The sequence below is a fragment of the Stegodyphus dumicola genome, chromosome X2 (genome assembly GCF_044657685.1).
Source record: "Stegodyphus dumicola isolate Sdum_Otavi_A_Nest chromosome X2, ASM4465768v1".
NCBI lineage: Eukaryota > Metazoa > Arthropoda > Arachnida > Araneae > Eresidae > Stegodyphus > Stegodyphus dumicola.
Window position 1 is genome coordinate 29,552,665 of NC_140781.1, and position 19,474 is coordinate 29,572,138.

At 35.0% G+C, this 19,474-nt stretch overlaps 1 protein-coding gene across 2 annotated transcripts in view; it reads left to right on the forward strand.

Moving 5' to 3' along the window:
* Nucleotides 1-19,474, forward strand: part of Arfip (ADP ribosylation factor interacting protein arfaptin) — a 60,138-nt gene that overhangs the window by 13,033 nt on the left and 27,631 nt on the right. For both annotated transcript variants that reach the window (XM_085809188.1, XM_035373513.2), the window contains exon 3: nucleotides 12,327-12,490. In XM_085809188.1, coding sequence (XP_085665314.1) covers nucleotides 12,327-12,490 — 164 coding nt within the window. The remainder of the gene's footprint in view (nucleotides 1-12,326; nucleotides 12,491-19,474) is intronic.

Below are 19,474 nucleotides of genomic sequence, written 5' to 3' on the forward strand. Positions count from 1 at the left end.
CACTCACTTTCCTTTCTGGAAAAAGATGGCCGAGTGATTAGCTCCATAGAAGAAATTGCAAATACAATTGGTGAGACATTTGCTGCCGTTTCTTCCAGCCGAAATTACTCACCTGCATTTCTTTCTATCAAGCAACGCTCTGAGAAAAATCCCATCGCTTTCAACTCTTCCAACTTTTAGCCGTACAATAGAGACTTTACTATGGTTGAATTAAAGAGAGCTTTGTTGCAGACACATAGGTCTTGTCCGGGTCTGGATGGCGTGTATTATGAAATGCTAAAGCATCTGTCCTATAAGTCACTGAGTGCCCTTCTCACACTTTACAATAGAGTGTGGAAGGAGCGTACATTTCCCAGTGCATGGAGGAGAGCTGTTGTCATTCCTATTGCGAAGCCAGGGAAAGACCCGAGGAATCCCTCGAACTATCGGCCAATTGCCCTTACCAGTTGTGTTTGCAAACTGTTTGAAAAGATGGTAAACAGCCGCCTAGTCTACTTCTTGGAAAAGAATAATATTATATCGCCTTATCAGAGCGGTTTTCGACAGGGGAGAACGACCGTAGACAATATGCTTCTATTAGAGACATCTATTCGGAAAGCCTTTGTCAGAAGAAGTCACCTTGTCTCAATATTCTTCGACATTGAGAAAGCTTATGATAAGGCATGGAGATACGGTATATTCCGGGATCTTCACGAGAGTGGCTTGCGCGGCAACCTACCAATTTTCATACAGAATTTCTTGAACGCTAGAACTTTTCAAGTAAGGATTGGCTCTGTTTTTTCGGATGTTTTTCAACAGGAAGAGGGTGTGCCTCAAGGCTGTGTGCTTAGTGTAACGCTGTTCAGTTTAAAAATAAATTCTGTATTAAAAGAACTTCCTCACACCATCTTAGGATCACTATATGTAGATGATTTACAGATTAGCTGTCGAGGAGCAGACATGAGATACATAGAGAGGCAATTGCAGATGGCTCTGAATAAGATCCAAGAATGGTCAGACAAACAGGGATTTACTTTTTCGAAACAGAAAACTGTGTGCGTGCACTTTTGTAGGAAGCGAGGTCTCCATCCTGAACCTGAGTTATATCTAAATGGTACAATTATTCCAGTTGCGCCCGAAGTAAAATTTTTAGGAGTAACGTTCGACCAGAAATTGACTTTCCTTTCTCATGTTTTAAACCTGAGAAAGAAGTGTCTCAAAACACTAAATATGTTAAAAGTGTTGGCGAACACCTCCTGGGGTGCAGAGCGTTGCTCCATGCTTCGCATTTACAGAGCGCTTATCCGCTCTAGACTGGACTATGGCTCAGTTGTTTATGGATCCGCTCGGTCATCTGTTTTGTTAAAACTGGATCCTGTTCACCATCAAGGTTTGAGGATATGTTCAGGAGCCTTCAGGACTTCTCCTGTCCAGAGCCTGTATGTTGACTGTAATGAACCATCACTTTATCTGAGGCGTGAACAATTGTCCCTTTTGCAATATTTTAATATACTATCCCAACCTGAACATCCCAATAAGCTGTGCTTACTTGATGATGTGAGTAACGCGTTATTTGAAACACGTCCATCTTGTGTTCCTACATTTCTTTTAAGAGTTCGCCCTGTCATTGAGGAACTTTCCCTCTCTGATATGCACCCCCAAGCAGTACAGAATTTTGAAATCCCACCTTGGGAAAATGCACGGATTCAGCTTCTTGATGTTTTTAAGTATCATGTGAAGGCAAGCACTAACGAGATTATATACAGACAACTCTTCGCTGAGCACAGGAACAAATATAGCAGTTATCTTCCAGTTTATACAGATGGGTCCAAGTCAAAAGATCATGTGGGGATGGCATATGTAATTAAAGACCACATGGAGGGCAGACGCTTGCACAATGCTTTCTCTGTCTTAACATCCGAATTAACTGCGATATATTATAGTCTTTTATACATCTCAAGGCTCTGCTACAAAAAGTTTATAATTTATACAGATTCGTATAGTGCTCTTAAATCAATAGAAGCTTTTCCTAATACTCAAAATCCAGTAATAGTGGATATTCTCAAAATACATATAAACTTAATGAATCGTGGGTATGATATCCTGTACTGCTGGGTTCCCGGGCATGTGGGAATAAAAGGGAATGAGCTGGCAGATATCACAGCAAAATGTGCTGTTGAACTGTCCAGTCGTCTCATCCCTTTTGCAGACATTTGTTGTGTTGTGAAACAAAAGATCCGAAAAAAATGGCAACAACTTTGGGATGTTCAGCTTCAAAATAAATTAAGACATGTAAAACCTAGAATTGAGCACTGGGAATTAACCAAAAATCGTAAGGAGGAAGTTCTTTTGACTCGCCTCAGAATTGGTCACACTAGAGTGACACATAACTACCTTTTAAAAGCTGAAAATGAGCCTGTTTGTTTTAACTGTAATGTTTGTTTATCTGTTCGTCATATTTTAATTGAGTGTCCATGTTTTAATAGTCTTCGCCAGAAATATTTTAATAGCTGTGACTTACCTCTCGACCGTTTAATCGGAAGAGAGGTCAATTCTAATTTATTTTATTATTTAAAAGATATTGGCTTTTATTACCAAATGTAATTTGTTTTGAAGACTGTCTCTTGAATTTTAATATGTGCTTTTAACCTGTGTTTATATGACTTCATCCTCTGGATTTGGTACATTTATCTACTTGTTTTTATTTATTGAATTTTAATGTCATCAATTGTAATCATCTTATCTTTTGTTTGGCGCGTCATAATCATCTCTGGTTTTGCGCCATAATCACTCACTCACTCACTCACTCACTCTTTAATATAAATAAAAAACACAGTTATGAAGTGGTTTGTAATGTCTAGCTTTCCTGGCCAATCACTGTTCTTGTTCTGAGAACCAATCAAATGTTAGTAACTGCCAGTAGAAGTTGACATCATGTTTACACTTGAAACAATTCATTGTTTTGCTTTGTTCTGTAGAAGGAGAACCTGTTTCTTATACACTGCAATTACAAGTAGGAATTTTTGAAAAAATTTTTAATATTTAGTCAAGAAGCAATGACATCAAATAAAAGAGTAGATTGGACACCTAGAAAGAAATGTAATATTATTGTGTTACGAGAAAGTGGTCTTTCCTATGCTGAAATTGCAAGACAGGTGGGTGGTTCAGTGACTACATCTGGAGTCCGAAAGTTTTGTTTACGATATCAGGAGACAAATTCAATAAAAAAAAGAGAAGGAAAAGGCCGAAAAAGGTGCACCACATCTATTGATGACAGAAGAATAAAATGACTATGGCTCCAAGATAGAAAAATGTCATCAATGGCCATCAAAAGTGATCTGAATGATGCTGGTGTTTCTGTTTCTGTCAGTTCAAGAACAATCAGGAGAAGATTAACAGATGTTGGACCGAGAGATAGAATTCCACGAAAAAAGCCTTATCTTAATTTTCAACAACGAAAAAAAAAAAGACTATAGTGGGCAAAGGAACACATTAATTGGACAGATGATCAGTGGTGACAAGTTATATGAAGTGATGAAACAAAGATATCGTTATTCGGTAGTGATGGGCGAAAATATGTAAGACGTAGAATAGGAGAAGAGCTACATCCTGACTGCATTCAAGCAACTGTGAAGAACCCAGTTAGTGTTATGATTTGGTCATGCACGTCAGCAGATGGTGTTGATCGCCTTCATGTCATCGATGGGACACTGAATGCCAGAAAATACATTGACACTATTCTAGAACCAAAACTTTTACCTTTCATCAGAGATCTCTTTCCCAACAATGCTTCGTTTATTTTTCAGCAGGATTCTGCTCCTTGCCACACGGCCAAAATATCGAAAGAGTGGTTTCGTACAAAGAGCATTAAATTGTTGTCATGGCCAGGAAACAGTCCTGACCTCAATCGTATCGAAAATTTGTGGCACCTTTTGAAAACTCTTGTCCGAATGAGGCACCCATCAAATAAAAGGGAACTAATTGAGGTTATAATTGTTTCCTGGTATTATGTAATAATGAAAGAAGAGCTTAAAACTCTTGTAAGCTCAATGAAACGTCGATGTGAAACTGTAATAAAAAATAAAGGGTACCCTACTAAGTACTGATAACTCACTGCAATCATCACTATCTAATGTATATCGATAACTATTATCGTTTGTATTGCAAATAACTGAATTTTGTGTTTTGTATTGAATTCAGTAATAAATTATCTTTAAAATGATATATACAAGTTTGCATTTTGTGAAACGTAACGTTTTCTAAAAGCATAAGCATACAAAGTTCAAAAACATAAAAATTTCCAAGTGTCCACAATTTTGGCCACCACTGTATGTGTGTGTACTAATTTTAGATACTTAACTGGAGATTTTTTTCAACAATGAAACTGCTGTGAACTTTTCAGTTCCTTGTTATACAATGCATTTTTAAGGTTCCCCCCCCCATGAATTTCATGAATAGTAATTTATGCACTCGTTCTACTCAATCTGATGTTTGTTTTCAAAAGGGCATTTGAATAATGTAGGATTGTATTAGAAACTATATAGAGTGTACTGTAAATGTTGCGACAAACTTCTAAGGGAAGGAGGGCACGTCATAAGGATTAAGAATTGCATAGGAACCCATGCCCAGAAATGTCAGGGACGTCCAGAAATTGTGATACAAGCTTTGTGACAATGTCATGTTTTCAGAACTGCTGTTCCTACAGGCCATCCGTGGCCAAAAACAGGTAATAGTCCAATAGGGATGATGTCTGGGGAATAGGGTGACTGAGGCAGAACTTCCTAGCACAGTGTTTTGAGCATCTCTTTGGTCGCTTTTGCTATATAAGGTTTGGCATTATTGTGGAGGAGGAGAATTCTTTTGACCAGTGCTGGCTGTTTCTGGTGCACTGCAGCTGAAACTCTTTGCAATTGTTATGAGTAGACATGAGCTCTTTTAGGTTTTCTGCATTATAGATATTCATAATGGACTGTGCCAGTGCTGGTCCACCAAAGACACAGCATTACCTTCTTTTGGTGAATGTCTGATTAGCAGCTAGCAAGTCCGAACTCGAAGTCGACCAATGATATTTCCTATTCCGGTTATCATACATGATCCATTTTTCATCAGATGTCGAGATTTGGTCTGGAAACGAGACTTTCTTATGGCACTTCAGCAACAAGCAGATGTTCAACCATTGGAGCTTGTTTCCTCGGATAGGACATGAACCCACTAGCTTAGTTTCCGTGTGTGTTATCCCGACATTATGAAGATGTGATCAAATGGTTTCATCAGTTTTTTTTGAACCTGTGTGCAAACCCCTGGCAGATACAATAAGGATTCTGCTTGAATTCCTTCTCCAGCTAGATTTTGTCAAGATTGGATGGGTGTTCAACACAAGGCTTTTCTTCAAGGCACTCCTGTCTTGAAGAAAATTGGCTGAACCACTTTTGAGCAGTCAGTTCACTCACTGATGTCTCTCCAAATGTGGATCATATTCTTCTAGCAGCCTCTGCAGCTTTGTTTCCTGATGTGCACTCGACAAAATAGGCCTAAAAATCTCATTTCCAACGACACGTTCTTTTGTACTTTGTGCATCCTACAAAACTTATTGCAAAATGTGCAATGCACCACAGAATAAGGTTTGAAAGGAGTGTAAACGTATGATGTCGTCAGAATGAGTTTGACCACACTAACCTGCCAAAAGTAACTGTTCTCAAAAACCACATGAACTTTTGTGGTTACCTGGTATTTTGGATAAGTTTGAAAAAGACCAAGCCAATCTAAACAACTTTAGTTATATTTCGGGCTTTAGACAAAATGAATGTAGGCAAACTGTTTAAGATTCATTAAATGACAAATTTAAATACCTATGTATTAGTTTAATAAACATTCTGATAGACTTTTATTGTTATGTTCATTTATGACTTTGTGTATAAGGAGTTTTTCTAATAGTGGAATTGCTTTTGGTCGGCTGAAAGTTATAGCAATTTGATAGTTTCTAATTATCAGCATTGAAATAAGGCAACAGCCCTTTTCAAAATGGTGGTGCACAAAGAATTTCATAAAAGAGCAATAAAGGGATAAAATTAAAAAAAAAAAAGAAAAGAAAAGAAAAGAAAAAGAAAAAAAAAAGCAAGAAACATCTATAAGAAAAGTTATCTTTTTCAAAAAGATCATTGAGTAATTTTTTTTTTTTTTTTTTTTTTTTAAATGTCGGTTCACTTTTCGAATTGTTGCCACCAAATATTATTGCCCTGTGTAATATTTAAAGAATGAAGAATCTGCATAAATGTACATATGTTTCTCATATTTTGATAAAACAACAGTACCTTCAGCCATGAAATTTTGAATAGCATAATTCTTCCACCGAATATGGGCATCTGGAAGCCCTAATTTGAAAGTAGAAAATTGTTTTATTATTGATTTCATATTTTGTAACACTTCAACAAATTTTTTATTAACAAACTCAATGATTTCAAAGTGAGCAATGGCAAAACTGTATGGGGGGGGGTGATTTTTTATCTCCAGCGCATGAGACTGTGTCTTGGAAATTCTAAAGCTATGCTGATTTTAATCATACCAGATTGTTCAATAAGTTCGCGGAACAGAAATGAAGAAACCAATTTTTATTTGTAAAAATGACTTTATTTTTCAACGTAGTTTCCCTCAACTTCGATACACTTATTCCAACGGTCTTCTAATTTATGGATCCCTTCACTGTAGTGGTTTTTCGGCAGCTCTGCAAAATACCCCTCCACGACAGCTATTACCTCTTCGTTTGAAGAAAATCGTTTTCCACGGAGATATTGTTTGACGTGTGGGAAGAGCCAGAATTCGGAGGGAGCTAAATCTGGCAAATAGGCTGGATGTTGCAACAATTCATACTTCAATTCAGTTATTTTAGCAATGGTTTTTTGAGCTGTGCGCACAGGTGTGTTATCTTGGTAGAAAATTATTTTCTTCCTTCTGTAATCCGGGTCTACTTTCATGAATTTTTTCGTCTAATTGATTCAAATGGTTACAATAATAATCCGAATTAATTGTTTTGCCAATTTGAAGGTAATCTATAAGCAAAGTTCCTTTCGCATCCCAAAAAACTGATGCTAACACCTTCTTGACTGGTTTTTGCACACAAACTCGCTTCGGCGCCGAATAGCCGGGCTCACCTCCTGTTTTGATTCAGAATCATGATGGTAGACCGAAGTCTCATCCATTGTGACAAATCGACGGATAAAGTCACTTTTATTCTTCTTAAAACGCTCCAAATGTTGCTGGCAAAGTCGCATCCGAATGTGTTTTTGCTCCATCGTTAGAGAATGCGGCACCCATATTGCACAGAGTTTTTGAAACCCAAACTAACACTCAAAATATTGCTCACTGTGCCCAATGAAATGCCTAAAGCCTCTGTTAAATCTCTTTCAGTCAATTGACGGTCTTCCAACACCATATCTTGTATTTTTCCAATGATTTCCGCTGTTGATGCAGTTTTTGGACATCCCTCTCGTGGATCATCTTCAAGGCTGGTACGACCACTTCTGAATAAACTAGCCCACTTGCAAACAAAAACTTTTTGAAGGAGCAGATTCACCCAACACATTCACCATTTTGATATGAATTTCCATTGGCTTTAAAGCTTTCTTTACAAAGAATTTGATAACTGCACGTTGCTCAATTTTATCCATACCTGAAAAAAGCCACAACACATTAGATATAAAGGGCAGTTAAACAATGAATAAATTAACAAATCGAAATGAAACTTTTAACGTGTTCCTAAGAAAGAAGAAATATGAAAATGGCATCGAAGTTTTAGGTCTAATATTGACGAATAGATGGCACTCCGCGAACTTATTGAACAACTTTGTATTTTGTGATATTGCTGTTGAATTGAATTTCATGGTTTAAGTGCCAGGAGCATTTAATAAATAAAGGTAACGCACGAAAGGTTAAAAAAAAAAAAAAAAAAAAGTCCCTTTGGGCGTTATGTAGAATCTAAAAGCTTTCAGTTTTTTTTTCCCCTGTTTCTAGGTGTGCATCAATTTCTTTTTGCTTGAAAAATGTCGCAGCCATCATAAACTTGGTATTGTGGGCTGGCCACTGTCGCATTTACCTGAGAACAGTTGATCTACTGCTCTAAACTGTACAGCTTAACATAATGATGTGACATTGAATGATATAATATCAGAGATAAATAAAAGCTAGTCGCATGCTGTTGTAAATGAGATGTAGCTATTTTCAAACCAGTTTCCAACCTGCATTCTAATGCTTTGCTTGCAGTTTTTCATATTGCATTCTCACGAAATTTGATAATTTAAAAAGTACAGTTAAAAAGAATGCAAATTTTTTCACTCTCTACTGATGGCAAAATGCCATATTTCTGAAAAAATGCAATCTTTTCCATTATCAATCAACTTCTACAGTCCTATTATGATTAGATACGAAACATAACAAAACTACAAAAAAAAAAAAAAAAAAAAAAAAAAATACTCATTGCAAAAACACAAATATTGGGAAAATGACAGTCTTAAAATATAAAGGTGAAAATCCACATGTACCAGGTTGCATGTCTGCTGCTCCTATATGTGTGTCACCATGTAAATGCATTTTAGTACTGTCGTGGTTTCCTATATAACTATACTGCTCAAAACAGTTAGGAGATATTATGATTTTAGGTATAAACTGCAGCTAAGGAAATGTTTTGGTAACTTACGATACATAGGTGTTGTGAAATATGAGAAAAGAAAAATAAGGAATAATTAAATTTTATTGATGATATTTGTCAGTAAACATAAAATGCACAATTTGTACATATTATTCAAACAAAACAAAAAATATGATTTTTTGGATACAAATGAGTTTCAATAAGGGATTTCCCCTGACTGAAATCAGTGTCACACACCAACGAGGTTTGAAATCAATGAATTTATGAACAAGACACCGTGGTCTTCTCCCACTGCTTGTAGAAGAGACTTTCAGTAAGCTGAATTTTTTCTGGGGATGATAAGCTAATAGCAACCCTTCTCCTTAGAATATCCCAAACATGTTCTGCTTGGTTTATATCTAGGGAACATTCTGGCCAATCCACTCGACGGATTCCTTCATTGAAAAGGAAATTGCCTGCTAACTGAGCATGATGTGGCCTGTTGTTATCCTTGAGAATAAATTCATCCACATTTCTACAGTGTAAAGGAACACAATAGATCTAAGGATCTCATCTCATCTGATTCAATCTCATCCTATATTTCTGAGCCATAATTGCTGCATTCCTGATAATGTGCTAGTCAGTGCCTGGCCATTGATAGTCCATCACTCCACTTCCATCAACACTTTCATGCACAAATGCAAGAGTATTTCGTGTACCAATCATGTTCTTTAAGTTCAAAGACTGCTGATGTACGGAAATGCTAAGAAGCATTTCATGAACTGTTTTGTAGTTTATTGTGAACATGATGTTTGGAAAATTTTGAATGTATAAACCTTAAAAGACAGGATACAAAAGTTACTTTTCCATCTTCTATCACTGGGCAAAATAAACCCACTTTCATTTATGTTGCCTTCAGAGGACTGTTTTTGTCAGACTTAAGATAAGGCAATTTTGGCTCTCTGAAATCCAGTGTGGATGAAGAATTTGAAAACAGTATGTCATAGGAATAGACAGGACTGGAGATAGGAAAATTCCTACGAAACCTTTTTTATTGAAGCACTACATAGCTGAATAAAAATGGAATAACTATGTAAAGATTTGATAAATACAAGAAGGATATTTTTGCTCTGAAGAATCATTGTTTTGTGAGTGAGTGAAATAAATGGTAAGTTTTTTTTATTAGTATGCAGTTTTGGTTCCTGGAAATTTAAATGCACTGTGCTGCTGAGTTTATTAACAAGTGAGTTTAATAAGTGGTGTGCACTGTACCTAAAATATTTTACTAATGGACATCTGTTGAGAATCAATCAGTGAATGTAATTTTCAGATTTTATTCTAATTTTGAGGAGCAGTGTAGTGTTTCAAAGTCTTTTACTTAATTTTATATCAGATTTAATATATTATTTTACACAAAGTACATAATAATAGGTTGTTTACTTATTCAAAAGTGATATTGTTTGAATGAACCTATTTCAGTCAGAACATTTGCTTTTTATGATTTTTGGAATTTTCGCACCTTGGAAAATGTTATTGTTCTGTATAATTAGGCAGCAAAATATTTTATTGATGTCATTTTAAAATGAAAATAAGGTACTTAAACATTAGCCTGCTGACCATGAAACTGTTACGAAGCAGCATGTTTTAGCACCCGTTATGAATAAACATGACACACTGATAACATCTTGCTGTGGTTTGGTGTAACATACCGACTGTTTCGGAATAAGCTGCATGTTTGTTTTAGGAAGAATGCTATGAATTAACTGTTATTGCTATATTTTTTCCGTTTTGGGAAAAAAAAAAAGGATTAAAATTTGTACAAAACAGAATTAAATAGACTATTTTCAAAATTATGGGATTTTACTATTTAAAAAGTGTGTATTAATGATCGTGATATTTTCAACAAAACAGTAATAAATTTGGAAAATTACCTGCAGAAAGTTTGTACTCATAACATCCTAAACAGCTGGCCTAACAAAACCATTAAAATCAGCTGATGTAACAAACTAGTAAAAATCAAGGAGAGACTTTTTAGAAAATTCGAAAATGAAGCAGCTTATATATTTATTGTTTATTATATAAAGAGGCATCATTTTGTGTAGAATTCTGCAGGAACAACAGTAGTAGCAACTTTGATCGGATTTCTGCAAAGTTTCATGATTTGACAGTAGCCAACTTTCATGGTCCGTGGGATGACGTGAGTACCAAAAATAATCTGTATTGCTATTTCATTGTAAGATTTCATTCCATTTATTAGAAGGAGATTATCCTGTTTAATTCAGTTTCTCAGTATTTCATATAATGCTTATAGTTGTTTTAAAGTTAAAAAACTCATGGAAAATTGTAGAATTTTCGTAGACATCATAGAAATTTCTCCATTTTTAAGGCTTGGAAAAGTTATAAAATTTTAAGAAAATTGTTGGTATTCATAAGAAATTCAAGACATTGATAACAGTTGTGTAATTAAAAACATTCAGACATATCTCTGCTTCTTGTAGGGTTTGGAATTGCATTGTTATATGTTCATTGTATCTTTGCTCAACTTTGCTCACAATGGCCATTCGGTTAAATGTACTGATGAAAATGTTAAACTTGTAATATATAAATAATAATGTATGATATTAAATATGAACTACCACTGAGTACTGGTAGTTTTATGTGCTTTGTGTTCAAACCTTGGCAAACGGGCTGGTTGCAAGGTTGGCTTTCGTGCAGTGTTTTCCTATAGATGTCCTCTGTGAAGGCAGGTAGCCTTTGTGTGCTTTCTCATAATCTAAAGTAATCTGAATCCTTTTATTATGGGTAATTGTGTTTGGGAAATTTTCAGTGATGAAATTATGGAATTTAAGTTTTTTGCACAACGATGATTGAAATAATTGTAAATTTTGCTTTTTGACAGAAATTAAAGCTTGATAGGATCAAATTTTTATTAAATGGAAGCTTATGGAAAGCTTGTTTATTAATTATTGAACTGCTTCTTATAAGCTAATAATAGTATGTAAAATAAGAAGCTTGAAATATGAGTATTATGCAAGTTTATCGGTTATAATATAGACAACTGAAAATGTGCTTTTCTTGCTACCTGCCATCTTGTATTGTTACTGTCGATGTCAGTATGACAGTCACATTCTTTTGGATGAATTATTGAGAATAAAATAACCTCCAGGCAACAATTTTGATCTACACCAAACAAATATAATACCTTACATGTTTCTCCTCCCTCAGTGCCAGCTATCAATCATTTCTCATATGACAGCAGATCTCTGTTGTGCAGAAATACATTGGGAAAGTTGTAACCTGTATTATGAGACATGATGCTTTGTTAATGCTCTTCTGTTGCACCAGACTACATATTGAAATAAAAGCTGTGTTACAGGTTCTCTAGGTGGGAAAAGAAAACTGTTCTTGTTGTGTAGACATTTTACCAACTGGTGTTTTTCATGGTTGCTTGAATTAGTTTCTTGTAGAGAAACAACTACCAGGTAATTGAAAATCTTATTCCCTCCAAGATGAGAGTTGTTAGGTACTTCATAAACAATACTGGCTATTTAAGATAAAATAAATTTGATGCTTCCTTTTATGTTTACATTTTCAACTATTCATATATTTATCCATTTAATTTGCAATAAACTTATAATGTCGCTTCACTTGTCATATGGTTAGTAATAAAAGTGTATAACTGTATAATGTTTATAGATTACATACTAAAGTACTTTTTTTTTGGCAGCTAGTACTTCTGTTCCATTAACTAGTCCTAGTCCTGTCCTAAATGGTGATGAAAGTAAAGCAAGAGTAGCAAAGCCTGCTCAGTCTAAAATAGATACAATTAAACAGTGGAGTATTTCAACATACAAATGTACTCGACAAATTTTGTCAGAAAAGCTTGGAAAGGTTTGTATTTTGCTTTCTTAAAATTCGTAAAATGTTTTCTGGATTTTGCCATTTTTTTCAGTTTTAAAAATTGTAAGATTCTATCACAGAAAGGTTTGGTACTTTAATTCATATTTTGTCGGAGGCAGTTTTTTAAGTATTATATTGTACTCGGTAAAATATAAGTGAAATTAATGTTTTGCCCTTGCCAGCTTCCTTGAAAAATTTTTTACGGTAATTTGACTTTTCTTGTAAAAGAATGGGAAAATGTGATTTATATATAAAGTATATATGTATTTTTGGGTATAAAATATTTTATACTGCAGTAAAAACTGAACTATCTGGAAAGTTTAGGAAAAACCAAACACCAGATATATAAAAATTCTGTGTAGCTGAGCATATAAAAAGTGCAGTTTGCTGTAGATAAGCGAAATGAATGGAAGAAATTTCCAGCCTAAAATTACAAGGTAACCAAAAATGTTCTTGCCGTTTTGGAGAGTCAGAAAGAAAAAGTCATAAAACAAATAGTAATCACCCATTGGCATCCGGTGCCTTCTGCTGAGTGGCTAGCTGTGTGATGCCATCGTGGTAAAACTCGGGAGTCTTGGATGCAAAGAAATCCGTGAGGGCCTTTTCAAGGTCTGGCCGGTTGTTGAAGGATTTTCAACGAAGATGGTTGTCCAGAGAATGGAAAAGGGAGGTAGTCTGTTGGTTAGGGGAGTGTGGTGGATGGCGTAATGTCTTGTAGCCCAGTTGCTGGAATGTTCCGGGCCTTCCAAGCCACCTGTGGCATCGCATTATCATCAAGGAGGAGTACATTCTTACGATTGACCAATGCTGGCTCTTTATGCATCAGTGCCTGATGCACACGTTCCAACTGCTATGATAGTTTGGCCCACTGGCAGGAGCTCATAGTGCACCATTTGCCAACTAGTGCATCTTACGTGGGTGGAGAGAATGTCTCGTAGTGTGAGGCACGGGGTGCTGTTGTGACAACCAATGTCTGGAATGTCTGGGTGTGTCATACTGGACCCACTTCTCATCACTGGTGAGTAAGTACCCTATCAAATATGGATGCATTGCACTGGCGAGTAAGCAATGACAAACAGAGAGTGATACACTGCTGGTTTGCATCAGACAGTGAGTGCCACTATGCTCAGCTTGTATGCCTTTCCTATGCGGTGCTACCTGGAAGTGTGCAGCAAGCTCACCGCATGTTTTGGCTACTGTCACTCTCTGTGGTTGCTGTCAGGGCCTCATCATCCAGCGCTTGTGCCCGACCGCTGCTTGGTGCATCACTAAGAGACATATCCCCTGATCTGAACTTCTGGAACCATTACCTAGCGGCTCGTTCATTAATGGCATCATCCCCTTAGGCCTGGCAAATTTGGCGACATGATAGCCGATAGGCCCACTTTAAAGGCAGTTCAGTCGCTGTGTGAGTGATGTTTGAAGTACCGATGCAATGCACTTTTATACTCTTGGTCAATGTCCGGACTCCCATACTAACCACTTTATCGCCAGGTTTGGTGACTATTTTTATGTTGGGGTTCACTCTTCCAGTGTCATATTAGAAACGGCAAGAAATTTTTTGGTTACCTTGTATAAAAAGGGTCATTTTATTTATTATTAACTTGAATAACAAAAGCCTCAATTTCATTTATACAAGATATGGGGTGGGGAAATGATTGCATTTCAGACACAAAAGCTGACATATTCATATATGAAAGTAAAACATCTTATTCCTATGAAAATTGGTAGAAATCTCGCCAAACTTGTGCTAGTCATGCTAGTAGAAATTTAAAGGGAACAGATTGCTCTTTTTTCGTTACATAATGAGATTATACATGTGCCTCCCAACTGGAATGGTGGTTAGTGATGCTAACTGCCGTACCAAAGTGCCTGGGTTCAAATCTCGAAGAAGGCTTAGATGTTTTTAAATGTGTAGTGTCTGAGCAGCATGGAGGCACTATAAATATGTGGTAAGCCCAATGTCCTCTCGAGAGGCTGGTAGTAGTTCCTTCCCTTCTGGATGCTGTCCGTCAAAATTAGCAGGAACAATGTCGTACTGTTATGGTGCACAAGGCTGTTGCCAACAACAGGCACAATCTTGTACTCCTTGACACAATGAATTTCGTGGACTTATTCTGATGTTACTGTCAGACAAGTGAAGTCACAACAACAACTTATATATATTATGGGTGTGAGATTTAAAAACTGAATCACTTACTATAATTTTTCACGTTACATGATCAGTGTTTGTCCATTTTCAAATAAAGTTGCCTATAGTACGCATTAACATACACTCACTGTTCTTGATTCCAGAATACTGTAATTTTGAATCTAAACTACTGCATTCTTATTTGTTGAAGGCAGGTTCAAAATTTTAATAATATTTTTCAAAATGCGATGGAGGGAAAAAATAGGAGGTAACTTACATTGTTCCATGCTCTTCAGTGGCACCTTACTGTGTTGCGTATTGAAAAAATTCCTGATTCTGTTGTCTAGAAAATATAAACTATTTTAAATAAATTTACTGTTTGTGTAAAATTGTAGTTAAAAAAATATATGCGAAATATTAAGCATGTGAAATAAAATTAAGGAATATATAAATAGCATGAATGTCGTAATAGTAAAATATAAACCTGGTGAAGTATGATGAATGTGTGTAATCAATGTAGTATAATGACATGCAGTGAATTACAAGCAAAGAATAGTATATACATAATATACTAATAAGTATGATAAGGTAGAATAAAAATAAGGGGTAAAGAAATAATGCAAAATGTTTAAAGGTTATATATAATGAAGTGTAATAAAAATATTAATAGAAAACATGATCTGGACACTGACTTCCTCATATGTATATTAAATATTCCTTTTAGAACAAGAATAACTGATATTAAATATGGTGTGACTAACTACATTTTCAATTAAAAATTCCAAGCATGTTCAAAAAATGTCAACATCTGCTCCCTGACCAACAGCTACAAGTTACACCCTGTTTTAAATTTGAAAAGACTTTAGGTAACATGATAATTAACCGCCACAATGTAGTAGCTAATAGCATTTGAAATTGCCAGCTTCCTGATTTCAATAAATTTGTAGATCCTTTTTACCAAGATATTATCACATCATTCAAGATGATCAACTGCAAGAACTCATGCAACTAGGTACCAAATTTTGTCCAACTTTCAGTTTTAATAAACACTGTTACTTAAAACAGTTCAGCAATGATCTTAATCAACTTACCCACGACAACATTCCTTGAATGGAAAGCAACTCTAATTAAAGATTTTAAACTTTTGCTTTTTAAACTACCCAGTTTCAGTCAAATCCACAATAAAAGACATCTAGAATCTCAAATTAATATGCTACAACAGTTTTATCATCACCAAAATCGACAATACTAGTAACAGTTTCAGTGTCATATGAAAAAAAATTTATTACGACATTCTGCATAAGCAATTACATAGCACCTGCACCTATCAACAAATCTCTACCAGCACTAAAATACTTTTCAATAAATTTAAAGCACTTCATAAAAGACTTAAAATCCGTACTAATAAATTTAATAGCAGGTTTGCAAATCTCTATGCACTTCCAAAGTTTCATAAGACTCCAGTTAAATTCATATACTTAGCTAACAGTACTGGAAGTTATTTAAAGGAATTAGATTATCTATTTGCACAAAAACTTCAACTCATTCGAGATGTTATTTTGATTTTAAAGGTCAACATTGCAACTGGATGATTTCAAGCAACGAACAAATTCTTAAGACCTTAAATTCACTTAATAGTACGTATCCAATGCTACGATTTTGAGAACCTTTATACTACTTTATCACTTGAAGAAATTCATAGTAGCTTGCTTACTCTCCCTAATTTATTTCCTAAGATCACTACAATATTATCTACTGAAGATTGGCAGCTTTTTTTTTTTCAAGTGTTCTTTTTAACAATTACAGTCAAAAGTCGTTAATTCGGACACCCATAATCCGGGCCTCAAAGCTAAAAACTTTCTGTGCATGCGCCGCGTTGACACATGCGCATAGGCGTTTATGCGTGTGCATAAGACCTTTACGACTGCGCATATGCGTGTGCGCAAGCGCAGAATACGTTTTCACGTGCACGTTTAATGTATAACGGACGGTATAAGCTAAAATTATCTAATTATCTATTTCAGTTAATGTTGATGATTGCGTTGTTCCTTAATCTTCGAATTGGATGCGGCTTATTACTTTTTGCAGACTGTAAGAGCAATTTTATAAAAGTAAACTTGAACTTTCGATTATGTCAAATAGAATTTCCGATGCTGGAGCTTCCAAAGGATCTATAAAACGAAAGTATGTTTCGATGTCTGTCAAAAAGTGGAATTGCTGCAAAAAATGGATAAAGACATGAAGAAGGTGACAGAGAGGTTAGTGAAAACGAAAAAATTTCGATTGAGAAGTTAGTCGGTATTCTCGGTACAGCAATTACGGGACTTGAACAGCGGAACTTTGTAACTGAACAATAAATTATGTCTGTTTATAGAATTAAAGAGAAAGTATTATCACGTAAAACGAAGCAACTTAAACAACTTACATTGAAAGAAATGTTTAATAAAGTAAACAAATAAATATTAAACTTTTTTTTTTTGTAAATTTTGATACCCTTATATCATAATTGTTCTTTATTTCATAAATTACGGTTTCATATTTTTAATTTTAGAATTTCTGCATGCCATCTTACGAGATTTAAACTGATGATCTATAATCCGGAATCGCCGAAGTCCCGACGAGTCCGGATTAACGACTTTTAACTGTATATTCAATTTAATAACAACATCTTTAAACAAATACAGGGTATACCTATGAGCGGCAACTTTTCAACCGCAATCTGTGAACTGTTCCTATTCACACAAGAATTTACTTTTGTATGTTCACTTAAAATTGAAGATCAAAAATATTACCAACACATCTTCATTATATAGATGATGTAATTGAATTTAGCAACTTTAACAAAACTGAAAAAGCTAATATTTACTTTTCTTGCCTCAAGCTTAATACTAGTAATACAGTTCAAAATGATGTAGTTTACCTTGATTTACATATTCTAGATTACAATCTTTTAAAAATCTGCGATAAACGCAGAGATTTCAACTTACCTACACTAAAATTAACTAACTGGATTTCTAATATTTCTAAAAGGGTCATTGTCAACACAGTTAATGCACAACTTAGAATTAAAAGAATCTGTAATAATACAAAACACCTCCAAGAAGTACTCTACTTTGTTACTATCTTACAGAGCAACCTTATTCCAAAAACAGTCATTAAAAATTCATTAAAAAAAGCTGGCATTTACCTATTCTTTTAGATTTTTTTTAGTTAGATAATGAAATTTTTTACTTAAATCCCATTGGGAAGGTGATTAATGGATGGCTAATTCAAATGATCTAACGTAAAAATGTAAAATTAACAACTTGTGCTAAAAAGAAGTGCCATGCATGTCAAGATGCTTTTGTCTCAAAGTACGAGAGACATGAACACCACGTCAATAAGCATTTATCGCAAAAATGAAAGTAACTTGGTGCACATGTTGCTTAACAACGAGATTGTTTATTTCTCGAGTTCTGGATTGCAGACACGGAGCGGCGTAAATGAGACACTTTACCACTTGTTATATTGTAGCGCACGGCACCGCAACCGTGAAGTTTAATCGTACCGCAAGTGGTTAATTCCTCTCACAACTTCAATTTTACTCTCCAAGTTTGGCTCAGTATTTCAAATTCTATTCTTGAATAGATGTTAATGCTTTCTCTGGCCACACCTATCCTGTTATTGATTTTATGGGCTTTTTTCGTTTCATGCAGCTTGAAAGCCCTCTAGCTTGAAGAATTCAGACTTTAATTAACAATTTATTGTATTTTTCCAATTTCTACTTGCTTTTTGGCCAATTTTTCACATTTTGTGGAATTAGAAATTTTGAATTTCACCTCATCCCAACTTACTAGAATTTAAGTCGAGCAAATGCCATCTTGAACAAATTTTTTCCTTCTTTAACCATTTACCCCCCCCCCACACACACACTGAGTCAGGTTATGCCAACTGTCTGTCACTTTTCATTGGCTCTAATTTTATGACGTTTTCATTCCCTTTTACGTTATTACACCTCGCTGGTTAGCTACTTTCTTATCTTTTCTGGAGTCAAACATCCATTTGTTAACATGTGGCTGTTCACAGTAGAAGTCAGCGATCAAGGTTTGTTTTAAAAATTTTTTTCATTCCCTTCTTTTAATATTTGGTCATAGCAAGACTCAAATTAATTTGCTTTACAAAATTTAAACTCTTTAAGCTAGTAGGTCCTCCCTAAAAATCTTGTATTTTTGACTAATAGCAATTCGCTATTGATTTTATTTTGTACATTTGCCAGGCCAGTTTGTATAGTTTTTCCTTACACCATTAATGTGTTTTTAATTTACTTTTACAAGCAGACGTGTCAGGAAATGAAACAGAGAAATTGAGACTAAAGTTTTTATCTGGGTTATTTTATCAGTTAAATAATCAAAACATTTCGTGTACACTCTCGATTTTCTGTTTTGACGAAACGCAATATGGAATTAGCTGGGTTCGGAAACCATTAGGCTAATTTACCATTTACCGCCTTTTTGTATTTTTGCTTGTCTTATATAACCATTATATTTCTATTCGAATGTCTTAACTTAACTCAACATATTACTTCCAATTTGAATTGAGTTTTAAATTCGCTTATTATTTGTAAGTATTCTTGTGGTAGTTTCATTTATCTTGTATTTACACTTTTCATTGCACTTTATTTTAACTTGTGTTAAAATTATTCACCGGAACCACAGTATCATGACGACTTTTAAGCAAAAGCATGAAGAATTTTCTTTTTACCTTGTTTTCTAATTTTTGCTGCTCAATGCACAAAATTCTTGACCACAAAGGTCTTTTTTAGTTTGTTCTCCTTTCTTAAATTATAAACTGTTATATAAGTTAGA